Genomic DNA, 16,038 nt, shown 5'->3' with positions numbered 1-16,038 from the left:
ATGCCCACTTACACTGTGACCACGTTTAGTAACTTCACGAAAACAACTGAACCCTTAATTCCTCCTGTGAAACAATTTCTTGAGGTTTTTAATCACTAGAGCTCTGCTGAAGATCTCTATTTCATCAGCCCCCTCCCAGCTAAGCTGGATCCTTCCTTCCCTCTTAGACTGCTGTTCCCGTGAGATTCTGAACGCCCTCATTAAGGGGTTTCCCCGACCCCACTGGGCAAACCCCAGCCCTGGCAGGCTCCTTTCCCCAGGGCTGCTGACTGGCCAGAGAGGAAGCGGCATGCTGGCCTGAGCTCATTAGAGATGATTAGCTCTACTTCAATCCGAATCTTGGTGTTGATTATTAACACAATTTTCCACTCTTTATGGTATCTACAGCACTCCTAAATGTAGATGTTCGGAAATGCACGCTTCTAAATGTGAGTATAACCACAAAGACAAGAAGGTCAACGACCACAGTTCACCTTTATTTCTGATTCTTGGCTCTACAAAACTACTTTGTACTGGAGTCCCCTACCTACATGTTGAGCGTTTGTTTAAAAAGGAAGAGCAGAGAGAAGTGGTCAGCCAGCTATTAAAAAGTGCCCGAGGTCAGGTGTGGTGGCTCACGCCTGTAATCCCAGCACTTTGGGAGACTGAGGCAGGCGGATCACTTGACGCCAAGAGTTGAGACCAGCCTGGCCAACATGGTGAAACCCCATCTCTATTAAAAATATTAAAAATTAGCCCAGTGTGGTGGTGCACACCTGTAATTCCAGCTACTCAGAAGGCTGAGGCATGAGAATCGCTTGAACCTGGGAGGCAGAGGTTGCAGTGAGCAGAGATCATGCCACTGTACACCAGCCTAGGCGACAAAGTGAGATCCTATCTCAAAAAAAAAAAAAAATAATAATAATAATAAAAAAGTACCCGAGGTAGAATTCCACTTGTAAAATTCTTCTTGAGCCCTCTAGTCACTCAGCTCTTTCCAGGATAGGCACCCCAAATCTCAGTCCCTCATTCAAGATTTGTAAGCAACTGTCCCTGGGCCTTTTTCATTCAGAGCCTTACTGCCCCAGTCAAGTAAAATTCGATTCCTTCTCTGGGTCTGTTCTTTCCTAAGTCCCTAAGCCTGGAGGGTTCTGTGTCCCTCCTTTCATTTACACAGAAATACTGTTTCTTCCAAAGGCCTACATTTTGCAATTTATTTTCCTTTCAGAAGCTTTCCTTCACTACCTCTTACCCAAACCTTGAGCCCCTCTTTCTTCCTCCATGTTCCTTGTAGGACCTGTGCTAAGTAATTCATTTGTTTGGTACTTGTTCATTGTGTTTTGTGACTGATTCTCACTTGCATTTCATAGGTAATGATAATTACCTTGGCTATTTCCTAACTTCATAACCTATTTATGCTCGAGGTTGCAATTTTTTGAATGTTTGCAATCAGACCTTGGCAATGACCTTGAGCAGTGGGATATAAATAACTCCCACATGCTTAGCGTTCCAATAATGGAACACTAGGCATAAATGGGACAATCTAATATAGTTTTTTGAGACGGCGTCTTGCTCTGTCGCCCAGGCTGGAGTGCAATGGTGCAATCTTGGCTCACTGTAGCCTCCGCCTCCTGGGTTCAAGCGATTCTCCTGCCTCAGCCTCCTGGGTAGCTGGAACTACAGGCGTGTGCCACCACACCCGGATAATTTTTGTATTTTTAGTAGAGATGGAATTTCACCATGTTGGCCAGGCTGGTCTTGAAGAACTCCTTACCTCAAGTGACCCACCTGCCTCAGTATCCCAAAGTGCAGGGATTATAGGTGTGAGCCACTGTGCCCGGCCATAATCTAATATAGTTTTAAAATATATTTTTAAATAGCACCTAAAGAATTGGGTTGAGCTACATAAAAGTGCTTTTTTTTGAGACGGAGTCTCGCTCTGTCGCCAAGGCTGGAGTGCAGTGGCGCAATCTCGGCTCACTGCAAGCTTCACCTCTCGGGTTCACACCATTCTCCTGCCTCAGCCTCTGGAGTAGCTGGGACCACAGGTGCCTGCCACCAAGCCCGGCTAATTTTTTTTTGTATTTTTAGTAGAGACAGGGTTTCACTGTGTTAGCCAGGATGGTCTTGATCTCCTGACCTCGTGATCCACCCGCCTCAGCCTCCCAGAGTGCTGGGATTGCAGGCGTGAGCCACCACGCCCGGCCAAATGTGCTATTTTTAATAGGTGAAAAATAGTAAAATATCAACAGTGTTATATGGTTAAACTGAATATTTATATTGGAATTCAATAAACATTCTTAAAATGTCTTCTTGTCACCTTTTACTTCAGGATATTTAAAAACTACCCCAATATGTCTAAGTCTATCGCTCTAAAACTTGTAAACAGTTTCTCCCCAAACTAATTAAAGGATTCAGTGATTTTTCCAAATGTCAAGTTCCTATTATAAAAATAAAACATTATATTGTGTAACTAAAATAACAAAGAATTGTATGACATTTCTAGAAATGTAGCAGAAAAGAAGAATTCAAGTTGAATAATAATATCTTGAACTTACCTTCTTCTGTTGGATTAAACCCACAGATGTCACAAATACAACGAACCCACTTATTCATCTCCTCCTCGCTGTCTGCTACCAAGTAGAAAATCCGGTCAATAGTGTTGATATCAAAAATGTAGCTGTTTTCAAACTCTTTTTTGTTAAATGTCAATCCAGCATCTACTTGTTGACATAAATTTAAATCAATAATACGAATAGGCTTCTTGGCATGATCATTTTTGTAATATTCCAAAACATCTGGATCTCCAGTTAAACGGCCACTGCGTAACACGAACCATCTCCTCTTCCATGCCTAGAAACAAAACAAAAATATCCATTCAGTATCAACTTGAGATAATGTTTTCAAGAAGATGCACATTTATCAAACTGATTTTACAAATGCATTGTTTAGAGAAAGTCACAATATGTGTGTGTTTGTGTGTGTGTTTTTACCACAGGATAATCTGCCACTCTGAAAAGGAACGTTAACTCATAACTCAATTAACTTAATAATGTATATATATATTCAGTATCTTCTATTAAATCTCCTACTATATAATATCAAGGCAATACATCAAGGAGGATTCAGTTTTTACTAAATATGAAAAAGTCATGGTTTCAACAAATGGTGTTAGGAAAACTAGGAATCCATATGCAAAAGAATGAAGCTGGACATTATGCTAAGTGAAATAAGCCAGCCATAAAAAGACAAATATTGTATGATTCCACTTATATGAGGTAGTTCAAGTAGTCAAATTCATACAGACAGAAAGCAGAATGGTATTTGTCAGGCCCTGCGGAGGGGGAGGGGTGGGAAATGGAGAGTTATTACAGTATTTAATGGGCCTAGAGTTTGAGTTGAAGAAGATCAAGTTCTGGAGATGATGGTGGCCATGGTTGCAATGGCGCTGTGAATGTATTAATACTTAATGCTAGTGAACTGTATATTAAAAATAGCTAAAATGATAAATTTTATGTTATGTATATTTTGCCACAATTTTTAAAAAAGCAACAGATTTTCATGCATTAATATCATGCCATAAAGAATACACATAAAGCTGCTTCTTCATAAGACTCCTACAGATTTTAAACACTTAAAAGATTTCTCTTGTTTTTAGGTGCGGTGGCAAGGAGTAGGGAGGGGGAAAGGTTTTGAAGCTTTTCTGGCTTCTTGACTGGGAAGCAATTGATTGTGTCTCTGTTTTAGCCACACAGCCTGTTGTTCAAAGACTACACGAGTAGGACCTGTATTCTTGAGTATGGGATTTAACTCTTTCTAATATTTCCCCTCCTCTTCCCAACAAACATACATGGGCAATCTGTAATACACTCACCACATACCCCCTCCACAAGTTCTGGTAAATTTTGAGTTTAATACTATACCTAGAGAAGCCTAAAAAATTATTTTACTATCACCCTCCCTAAATCTATGGTCACCAAATAATAAAAGCAGAACCAAATGACAAACAGCCTTCCTTATCAGCCTTTAACCCCAACATGTGTGCCTGGAAACAAACTTACACCTTACTCCTCTTTGAAATTCCTCAGGGAGGCAGCTAGGCAGAAAAGAGGCCTATTTTAGCAAGTCTCAGTCATTTACTAAGAAACATTCTCTGCTCCAGATTCAACATTCTAGGTAAGACTACCTCAAGAGGACACTCTGGGCCTGGGTGCAGTGGCTCATGCCTGTAATCCCAGCACATGGGAGGCCGAGGTGGGCAGATCACTTGAGGTCAGGAGTTCGAGACCAGCCTGGCCAACATGGTGAAACCCCGTCTCTACTAAAAAATACAAAAATTAGCTGGGTGTGGTGGCAGGTTCCTGAAATCCCAGCTACTTAGGAGGCTGAGGCAGGAGAATCGCTTGAACCCGGAGCTGGCAGTTGCAGTGAGCTGAGATCACTGCGCTCCAGCCTGGACAGAAGAAGACTCCTCCTCAAAAAAAAAAAAGGGCAGCGGGGCGGTGGGGATGCTCTGGGAAGTGGAAGGACTCAAAAACCCCCAGTGGAATAAAACATTCCCTTTGCTACTTGTGGGAAGAAAAACAAGTATATAATTCATTATTCCTACCTTCAAAGAATTGACTAATTGTGAAAAAAATATTTAACATATATGAAAATACTTGAGACTATAGCAACCCACGCAAAATGTCTGCAGAGGTATTGCTACATGAACAAGCATTCCTCTACAGAAAAATTTAGGCAATCCTTTAACAAGAGGATTACCAGAGATCACAAAGGCCTAAAAACATTATATAGGTCTTTAATCATCAACATTTTAAATTAGCTTCTCATTCTTCATGGAGCTCAAAGGAATAAGTATATAATTTGTGTCCAGGGAAGGCAGGGTAGAGTCCTATAGATGTTTTAGATAATATTGAAAAGTCATAAAGTGTTGGATTCACATGATTTTAGCACTGTTTTCTGGACTATAAAAATCCATTCACTGAATATGCATCTACTTACTGCAAAATAAATATCATCTTTTAGTAAAATTATCCCTCTATGGATACTTCCCTATCAAGCAGTAAGCTTTAAAAAGTAATGCAGAAGTAAAGCAAAAGAATATAAAATATGATGTTATTTATGCAGGGCCCTCAAGAAATCATATCATTCAGTAAGTGATTTCTCCAGATAGTGAAGCTTCATCTTGAAATACAGAAATGACTTTTTAAAACTTTATTGTCTTGCACACAAATCTTTCTAAAATGCTTTACTACATACTTCACCAAACATAATCCATTCCCCAATGATTCAGACTAAGTATTATAAGCATCCATTTCTATACTGCACTTCAGGAGACTCTCAGAGGCTGTTGCACTGTATAGAGTGTCATTTGCCCCTATACTATTAATAAATAGTACCGTATTGCTATGCTTGTATAGTTCATCTTTTAAATACAGTTTCCTGTCTTTTTTCTCTCAATTTCCATCAACTGTCACTTTTCCCCCTCCAATAATAGGGTTTATAGGAGGCTAAACTCTTACCTGCCTCAGGGACTTTGCACTTGTTTCTCCCTAAATACATTATATTCTTTCCCTCACTTTTTGCCTGGCCAACTCCAACCTTCAGGGCTTCTCTTCCCTGACCACCCTCAATGCAACCAACTCCAGTGTAAACTAATAGCATAGTTTTAGAGATCCTATTACTTACCTACGTAGTGATTTGTGTAATTTTGCAATTCAATTTTTCTTTGTATTTATTTGTGTAGTATGTAACTCCCCAAACAGACTGAAAAGTTCAAGAAGATAGTGACCACGCCTGCTTTATTTGCCATAGCACAGTGCCTAGTACATAGCATATTTGTACAATAAATAAATAGAATTCTCCTGAGAGAGTAGACTTGTAAAATTTTTGAGATTAGATTTGATACATGGGCCACAATGAAGAGAGTGCTTTCAAAGCATCTTCCACTTGAGAAAAAGAGCTCCAATACTGAACATATACATAATAAAATAAACATAACTAAGATAACTTTACCAAAACACATGCACAAAACATCTTGGGAAAATGGCAAAAACAGAAAAGCACAGAACATGTCCTTTTGCTACAGCTTATGTGTCACTCTTTGTTTTCCGGCTAACTGTGGCTCCCCCCCATCCATTCCTTGGCTTCCCTGTTGAAATCACATTGTTACAATTCAAAAAGCCCTTAGGAACTAAAATAAATAATCAAGAAATGAGTAGCAATGAATTCAGGTGCACTAGATATATTGGGCTAGTGACTACAGAGGCTGAGTAGACATTACAAGACGTGAACCCTTACGGCAGGAAATTACAGCATTAAAACACAGAATTTAGCCAAGCAGCACCTGCCATTTATTTATTTATTTTTAACATGGTCCAAATGTGAATGTTTGTCTCAGTCACAAAATGAGTCACCCTCATTGAATCTGGCACAGATAAAGCTGGAAAACAAAAGCAATTACATAAACTACACACTTTAATAAGGCAGATACAAAGGTTCTCTGGATTATGGTACAAAGCACAATTTAGCCACAGAATAAAGCTTGATGCTCGACAAGAGAACTGACATCAGCACCCTTGCTAATCACAGCACAAAAGCGTCTCTATGTTTTGTCAGAGCACAAAACGGGCCCACATAAATCAGTCTTTGTTATCTGAAAATATCTGAGATTCTTAAAGTTTGTCCTATTTTTATCCTTGCTGCCTTGGTAGCTCCAGAGAAAGCCGTACACTGCCTTGCCAATCCTGCAGAGCAGGAGCAGACAAAAAGGACAGGCTTTCTAGAAACCTTCAAAACCAAATACTCAAAGTAATTTTAAAAGAAATTCACACAAAAAATCATTTTAACGACTAGACTTCCATTACGAGCAGGTAATGAAGAAGCTGAAATTTGCAAGATGTCTGCATAGTTGATGAGGACTATGTAAAAACTTATTTTGTAGCCATTTCTTATATGCAATAGTCACTCCAATTTTGAGTTGAACAAATAATTTGTTAACAAGCAGTCAACAGTTAAGTCTGGATTTGGGGGTAACTGAAAATTACCAAAATCTGAAGCCAATTCCCTACACTCAGTGACTGCCCCCTGTGCCTACAGGATAAAACCCAAACTCTGGCAGGGTACACAGGACCCTCCAATCAACTCCCACCCCATCTCCACTCCTAAATCTCTCCAGCGTCACTTCTTGCCCCTCTGCCTTCCAACCACATTGGAAATACTTGTAGTTGCCCAAACACTCTGCTCTGTCCTGCCTCTCACCCCTTGGCACAAAATCTACCCCCTAGATTTAGCTCAGCCCTCTTCGGGGCACCATCCCTGAGTTGGCTCTGAGCTCTCCATTTCTACCTTTTTCCTAAATCATTTGACATCTCTGCATTTGAATGTACTGAGGGCTGGAGCCATTTTAACCTTTCTTCTTTCCTTTCCCATTGCCTAGTGCCATGGAGGTGCTCAGTCAATGTGGGCTAAATATGCAATAAAAAATGTTTGAGGCAAGGATTAAAAACACAGAAGTTCTCATACTATTTATGCATTGCAGGGATAGTGATAAAACTGCGATCTGCCCAGCCCATTCAAGAATTGGTCAGGCAAGCATAGAGGTGTGTAAACAAATTAATTTCTTTTTAAAACTCTACAGACATAAGAGAGATGTTTTTAAACATCATTTTAAAAGAACTATTCTTTTAAATATTTCCTGTATTTAGCAAATTGGATATGCTCACCTGTAGAGCTGTCACACTGAAGCTAGGTCTTAAGGCAGGCTTATCACACACCCTAGAGTATGGGTATGTACATACTGGCAAGAAAGTACAGATGGAGTCCACTATTTGGTGGGAAGGAAACATTTTTTAACCTGGATTAACCCCAAGCCATTAATGGCTGTAATATTACTAACAAATTCACAAATTTTGCCTATATGGCTGTAACGTTACTAACAAATTCACAAATTTTGCCTAATTAACCTAACTAGCAAATGGCTTCAGCTTTAAAGAAAAACATTGTAACTGCTGTACACCCTGTTTTGTGAGTTCTCTGTGGTATAAATGACAGCTCACATGCCTGGTGTGATGCTTGCCAAAATTCCCTCATCTTTTCCCTGTACCTTTACTGGAAGAGCTAATTATTGAGGAAGTGGCCAATATATGGGCAGGCAAGAGAGAAGATCAGAGAAGACGTCGGGGGTAGTCCATGGGTTCTCTGCCCTGAATGCACATTAGAAATATCCGGAGAGCTTTGCTTAAAAAAAAAAAAAAGCTTGAGGTTTCACCTTAGGTCAACTAAATTGTAGTGTATGGGGGTGGGGGTGAAGATTGGAATAGGCAGGTTTAAACACTCAACAGATGATTCTAATGTGCCACCATGATTGAGAACCATAGATCCAATCAATAGGATTATATTGCTCTTTAAAGTAAAATTTCAAAAACAAAACAAAACAAAAAAAACACAGGTCCTTTCAAGCTTACGTCTCATTCTTCATCTTCTTATATTAATATCTTTTGCTCATGCCAATGCTGTCTCTATCTTCCTATTTTTGTTCACAATATTTACCCCACTAGCAAATATCTTTCAAACCCAATTCATTCTTCAAGGTTCTTTTTTCCCAACCTTCCCCTTTCCTCCCCACACCCTACCTTCCTACCACTGACAATCAATTACTGCTCTGTAATATCTCTTGCATTGCTGTAGAATAGATTGGAACAGTCTATTATTTTACATTTCCAAACTCTCCAAATACTTATGAATTATTTTCCCAACTGGACATTAAGCTCCTCGAAAGCTAATTCCTTTTTTTTTTGTATCTGCAACAGTACTTCATGCATTGTAAGTGCTCAAAGCCTTGGTGAGATGTTGTTCATCAGAATAATCATCACAGAGAGCCACTGAGACTAAATGAAAAGATTTCAGAGTGGGGGGGAAAAGTTCAAAGTTGTTATTGAAGTCCAAACTCCTTCAGTAAGATGGCATACAAGGTTCTTCCAAACCATACTTACCTGTCTCATCTCTCCAATCTCTCACCTCCACAGATGGCCTCAGACAGCACCCACATGGTCCTTGTTTCTTTTTCAGTCTGAAATACCTTATTTCCCTCACCATGAGCTCCTACTCATCCTTCAAGACCTAGCTCAAGACCTGTTCTTTAAAGCTTTCCTCAACTTCCCCTGAGATAAGGCATCAGCTCCTGTTCCTTTGAGCTCTCAGCAACATCACACAAGTAGTCCATTAACAAGCCCATTCCCTTAAGCACTTGAAAAAGAACTCTGCTGACTGCATCTTGGGGTCTCTTGGTAGTTGTTAAGCCCTAACAAAGTATACCTTGTCCAGATAGCTGAAGAGCAATACTTTCTACATTCCTGAGCCAACTTCCCTTCTACCAGGAAGCCCCACCACTGTAATTTTACTAACCCGTTCTTTTCCTGAGAAAGTGTGGGGAAAAAAGTAGAGCGGAATTTTTTATTTTGAAATCTCTTAAAAGGTATTTCACAACTGATATTTAAGGAAAGACCATTATTGTGACTTCTTTAGTAGAATTCAAAATTTCAATATACTCTCAGAAATCTGTAAAATGTCGGGGTTGAAGATGAGCGTTTCACAAAATGAAAATGCTATTTTTGATAAGATAGGTTGTAATCTAAATTTTATCAGCAGGATAATGGTCAAATAAATTATGGGACATCTACACAATAAAGCTAGGCAATTCATTCAAAAAGTGACATGGATATATATACATGAGCAATGCCCACAAGATAACTGTTAAATAAAAAAAACAAGGTGCGAAATTGTACACATGGTATATACTTCCATTTGTGTGAAATAACTGTGTGTTTGTACAAACACAGCACAAACTGTGTGTTTATACAAACACACACTATGTTTAGAGAACAGGTCTGGAAGGACACATACTAAGTTGTTAACTCTGATGACTAGGAATAGGTCAGATGAAAGGGCCAGATGAGTCTCATATTTTATATACTTTGTTTTTTCAAAATGTTTCCATTTATTGCTTTTATAATTTTAAAAAATTGTATGTTTAAAATAACCTAGGAATGATGTGCACAAAACAAAAAGTTTATGTGTATATGGAAATGCTATTTTATTATTACTCTGCAATTAGTGAATGGATATTTAACCTTTCTTTTAAATATAGAATTCCGGGATACATGTGGAAGGAGTCCCAGCCAGGAAACAGCCTAGACAGATAAAGAGTCACGACTTTATTTTAAAGACTGGCACTTAGGGGGTTAAACAAACAAACAAGAAAAGTTGGGAACACTTAAAATAGAGGAATAAATTTATTTTTCTTTCCTTAAAGTCATTATAATATATTGCTTTAATTTTCTCTAAAAACCATGCAGTAAATGGTAATACATTGAGATATTTAAAAATCTAAAATAAGCACTTTAGGAATTACTTTGCCTATTAAAAATATTTCCATAATACTATTACTAGGGTAAATAAAATAAAGAAAAACAAATTAACCATGAAGCAGGGACAAAGGAAAACCATTTGCTTTAAAATACTTGAGTTGTTTTCCAGGAAGCACCATCTTTTCTCATAGAGCAAAATAAGGAAAAAACAGGCTCGGTGGAAGTTTCCACTCCACTGGCTCTATCATTATGATCATCTGTTCCAAACACACAGAAGCCTAAAATTTCCTGTTTTCAAACTATTGTCACCATTTTCTAGCCTTGTGCTATCCGAGCTAACTTTAGCTTAGTAATATAAACAAAAGAATACACTGAAAATAATGCAGACCAATGCCTAGATCTAAGCTTTCAACTGTTCCATAAACTTAAGATATTAGAGTTTACGTACATTGACTGGATACAACAAATTAGTTGGAAATAAAACAATTTCATAAGAGGAAAAAAATCAAATTTGACTCAGAAATACTATACTAGCTAGGGAAAGACTTCAGGAATTTTGAATTCTCAGTAATAGTGCATATAATTTACTTGTTGAAATTACTGCTAAATTAATGCCTACCTCAAAGCCTAGGCATAAGCACTACATAAAATAAACAAAAAGCCAAAAAAAAAAAAAAAAAGCAATGACAAAAACCCCTTAGTATTTAATATACATAGGTGGTTCTTAAACCTTTTCTGGGTCATAGATGGCTTTGAGCATCTGATTAAAGCAATGAAAACTTTTCTTAGAAAAAAGGTATATAGGTAATATTGTATAGTTTCAAGGTTTCACAGGACCCCTGTTAACACGTTAAGAACCCTGAAAATAGGACTTGACTTTAATACATCTTACTACAGAGAACAATTTGGTATGAGGCTGGTCTGCCTTGGACCCCAATTAGGTAAATTTATTTATTAGGTTCCACAGGAAAGTATGTCACCTCATGGCTGTATTAATTCTAAATACAGCACTGTGGGGGCAAGCTAAGTATATTTTTACTTGAAAGTACCATTTCACTTCTGTCCTCATATTCCCAATTGTTGGGGCTGTGCCCACACTCTAACTCTGGTGGTTTTGCAAGCTTTCTTACCCTAACCAAGAGGAGACGGAAAAAGTGAGAAACTGGCTGGGAGCCAAACAAAGTTAAACATGCAATGTTCCATGTGAGTCGGATGGTGGCCTGGGGTGACTCACAGCTCAGTGTGTACTGGGAAGAAAGGCCACTGGCCTTGGGTCCACTGGATCTCACCCTTTTCTTACCACCATGTGCAGTCAGAGTCAGTGAGCTCAGGTCAGGATGTGGGCGGAGGAAAATCGGGACACAGAGTTCACTCCATCTTTTGAGACTGGCTTTTGGCCTACTTCTCGCCAAGGCAAGAGTTAGTTGGAGTTTACATGCAATCTGGCCAGCTAGAGATTTGGAACACAAGTTGCAGCTAGTGAAGAACAAATCTTTGGCTCATCTCCCTAAGAACTTGCAGAGGCAGAGGTGGTGCAAATGTCCAGGCAGACTCCTGCCAATCTAGCTGAATACAGCAAAAAATGCAATAAAGAACCATGAGCACTGCCATGAGCTCCAAAACATGTCCACAGTCATTGAGCCATTAATTCCATTTCTACGACTCTCACCTAAGGAAATAATGAAAAAAAAAATGTGGCTAAATACCTAGGCACCAAAATTTTCAGCACAGTATTGTTTCTGTAAGTAAATATTTGAAATGATCTAAATATTCAGTAGAAGGTAGGATGATCAACTATCCCAGTTTTCACAAGACTATCCTCGTTTTAGCTCTGCGAGTCCCACATCCTAGAAAATGGCTCAGTCCTGGGCAAACCCAGATGATTAGTCACAGTAGGAAACTGAGTAAATAAACGATGATATACCACCATACAGGAGTCTTACACAGCCATCAAAGTGATGCTTAGGAATGGCTTTTTTTTTTTAAGAGTTTTTTTTCTCCCCATGGTTTGCAAAATTCCCAAAATACTGAGAGATCATGGCAAGAAACTCATCTTTTCCATTTGGAGTAGATGGAATTTGGTGTGAAGGAATATTGGCAACACCTTTCTTTCTGCAAATTCTGGCTCCCCTGTCACCTCGGCCAGGTCAAGCTGACTACTCCAAGATGTCCACAGTACCTTGTACAAACCTCCATCATAGCACTCTACCTTGGCATTTCAATCAACCCTTTGTACAACTGCTTTCCTCCCCCAAGATTCTGTCTTATTTCTCTTTAAGTGTTCAGCATAGTGTACAGCATGCAAGGACTTGGTGGTTAAAAGGCATGGGTGATAACTGTTGCCTGAATAAATGAACAAATGAATGAATGTCTTAATTCATTTGGTAAGGATGCTGTCTCTGTTCTTCACTAACTTGACCTTCAGGTATAATGGATAATACAACAAACCAATAGTGGGTTTTCTTATTGTTGTAAGAATTCAGCCATAAACTCTCAAATCTCCAGCCCACAAGGCTCAGTGAACAAAAAGTGAAACTAACTTAATCAGGGAATAAGTCAATTATGAACCCTGGGACTGAAACCGTGCCAATATGTTAATATTAGGCACCTACAACTTTACAGTGCCTACTATGAGAAGGCCCACACATTTCAGTCATTGAATATTATCTGTTAGCATTTTTATGTATATATACATAGTTATATAGTCTCTCTCTCTCTGTATATCCATACATTTGTGTGTATGTGTGTGTGTAATGACTTCCCAGTCTCTCAGAGGGTAGAATGTAACGTCATCACAGAGAATAAGAACAAAATGGCATATGCTATGAAGTATAATGTCAATGTCCATTTGATGTTTAATAACGTCGTTTAAATAAAGAACAAGACCATGAGAAAATAAATATTGCTTATGCAGTAGAAAATTCATGTTATCTTTCAAATTAAAGACATAAAATTTTCCTGCACAGAGGCAAATTCTAATTGCAGTTTTGGAGCAGTGCTGTCCAACAGAACTTTCTGTGATAATGGAAACGGCTGTGCTGACCATCACAGGATCCATTAGCCAACATGTGACTACAAAACTTGAAAAGTGGCTGATGCAACTGAGGAACTGATTTTCTAACTTATTTAATTTAAATTTAGCCACATGTGGCTAGAAGCTATCATATGGACAATGCAGTTGTTTTGTTTTCGGTTTTGCAACAGTGTCTCGCTCTGTTGCTCAGGCTGTGTGCAATGGAGCAGTCATGGCTCATGGCAGCATCAACCTCCTGGGCTCAAGCAATCCTCCCACCTCAGCCTGTCCAGTAGCTGGGACCACACGTGCATGCCACCACGCCTGGCTAACTTTTCAATTTTTTGGTAGAGATGAGGTCTCAGTGGGTTGCCCAGGCTGGACAGTGCAGTTTTAAAGGATATTTCTTCAACCTAAGAGACAAGCAAGATCAATTGCTGAAGAAGGTACAGCTTTAATAATAAAATCCACAACAAATATTTAAATCGTGTAATGCTACTGTAAGCAGTTGTGCCTGAGATCCTGACAAGCATGTGGGTCTATTTCCTAGTTTCACTGTGTTCCACAAACTTACTCTACCCTAAAAATGTGTCCCATATGTTGTTATTGTCATGATTAGGAAAGGAAATGGTTGCTTAAATAAAACTGATCATTAATAAAATACGCCAATGACAATCTAGAATTTTTCAATGAAAATTTATCTTCAAAAAATGTACTGATTCTAAATTCCATTTCTTGTTCAGCTATCCAATCCAAAATAATTATTTCTGGGTTAGAACTACTGTTTTGAATTTCCAGCAAAACAAAACATTCCCATTTTCTTTTCTTCGTTTCTTATGAAACATTCACAATTTACAACAAAATAAAACACTGCTATATTAAGATTTGGATCACTGTTTAAAAACAACACTTTCACATTAACAACTAAAGGGAAAGCACTGAAGTGTTACAAATCAAATTTCAAATTTCCATAATTAGATTTATATGTAAAAAGCCAAAATAATGCTTAAATATCATTTTCTTCTTAACATAAATCTCAGTCTAAAGCTTCCAGAACAAGATATATGGCAATGAAAAGTTTCTTTAGAAAGACATCCTTCCAAAGAGATAAATTATGCATTCTGGAGCTACTGACTATAAACTACATTAAGTCCAATGAGCAAGAATGAATAACTTCATCTAAAGAGAAGGACTAAGTACAAGGTTGAATGCAAGATAAAAATTATGGCACAGATAATGAAATCAAGATCTCTGATGCAAACGTGGAAGGCTCAGCCCAAGTGCCAATAATGACATCTTCCTCTTTCCCCATGAGGGCTACGGGTGTCACCCTTTCATAAAACACGATTCTTGGAGGAAAACGATTCTTCATGCATGCACCATGCAGATAATGATCTCACCATACAAGGAAGACGATTGCCTATTTATTTCTGTTTTCAATAAATCCAAGTGCCATCTTGCCCATTTTATGGTGTTTTGCCCCTAAAATGAGCCCAGCTTTCTTTTTTCTGTCAACTTTTCATCTCCCTCTACACTACCCAAGCCTCATAACCTTCGGTCAACAGGAAATAGATACAATGGACTGAAAATAACAGCGGCCGTAAGGATTTGTATTGTATATGCATGATTTAATGCTTGAGGACAAGGAGAGAAGTGTTGAAGGAAAAGAGAAAATAACTAGCTACTTCTGCCAGAGAAATAACAGTGCCATCTGGCAGGACCCAACTCATCTTGAGCTCCAAGCAAAATTGTTACCAGTTCATAAAAGCTTAAAAACAAAAAAAAAAGAAGAAAAAAGAAAACAAGTACACTATGTATAGTAATACAATCACCCATATAGATAGATTAGATAGACCACGTGCAGTTGACACAAGATAACTTACACACTCATCTGCTTTCAACATGTTAGAAACCCAGTGAGACAACCAGAGTCATTCAGAAAGTGCTGGCATCTGAGGTAACAGACAACAACCGACTGTGTCTGACTTGCCAACTTGGAAGTTCACTGAAGTCTGTAAAAGCTAAAAATAACCACATAAACATGTTTACAGCAATTTAAAAATATAGGATCTGCACTGTCTTCTAAATATAAACCTTCAGTTTGGAGCACAGGGATTGGCTTTGGGTTTTCAGAGATGTCATCTGGACATCCCACATTTCACCACAGAATTTCACATTTCAGTATTTTACTTTAAATATCCAATTGCTGGTATTTAACTAGAACGAAGAAGGGTAGAACAGGGGAAGGTGAACAGGAAAGGAAAAGATGGTACCTATTCCCCTATTTAATTAGAGGGCTTCAAAATACCACAAATCTCCAACCCTTTGTGGTGGGACCTGACCTTCACGAAATTCTGAAGGAAGTTATTTGGCCTGTATTTTTCCACTCAACACATCCCCTCTCTAATCCAGTGATCTCTTCCCCATTCCTCATTCCTAAGACTGTACATGCTGGTGAAATAGAGAAAAGTAGACCAGAAGTCAAGTGGAACACAGACATATATGCTATGAACACAGATAAAAGTCCTCATATCCCAGCTGGTACAGAAGGGTAGGCATGTTAAAGACAACAATTCTATTTATTGTTCTGTTCCTGAAAAAGCTAGATAATTCTAAATCAAACACAGGGAAAATTTTCCAACTAAAATCCATAATGCTTCAATCAACCTGGATCGC

At 38.5% G+C, this 16,038-nt stretch overlaps 1 protein-coding gene across 4 annotated transcripts in view; it reads right to left on the bottom strand.

Moving 5' to 3' along the window:
* The window catches only part of GAB1 (GRB2 associated binding protein 1), a 136,964-nt gene that overhangs the window by 54,911 nt on the left and 66,015 nt on the right, over positions 1-16,038 (bottom strand). For all 4 annotated transcript variants that reach the window (XM_004040428.5, XM_004040427.5, XM_055384754.2 and 1 more), the window contains exon 2: positions 2,538-2,832. In XM_004040428.5, coding sequence (XP_004040476.1) covers positions 2,538-2,832 — 295 coding nt within the window. The remainder of the gene's footprint in view (positions 1-2,537; positions 2,833-16,038) is intronic.

The sequence above is a fragment of the Gorilla gorilla genome, chromosome 3 (assembly GCF_029281585.2).
Source record: "Gorilla gorilla gorilla isolate KB3781 chromosome 3, NHGRI_mGorGor1-v2.1_pri, whole genome shotgun sequence".
In the NCBI taxonomy this organism is placed as follows: domain Eukaryota; kingdom Metazoa; phylum Chordata; class Mammalia; order Primates; family Hominidae; genus Gorilla; species Gorilla gorilla.
This window is presented reverse-complemented; position numbering and strand designations above follow the sequence as displayed.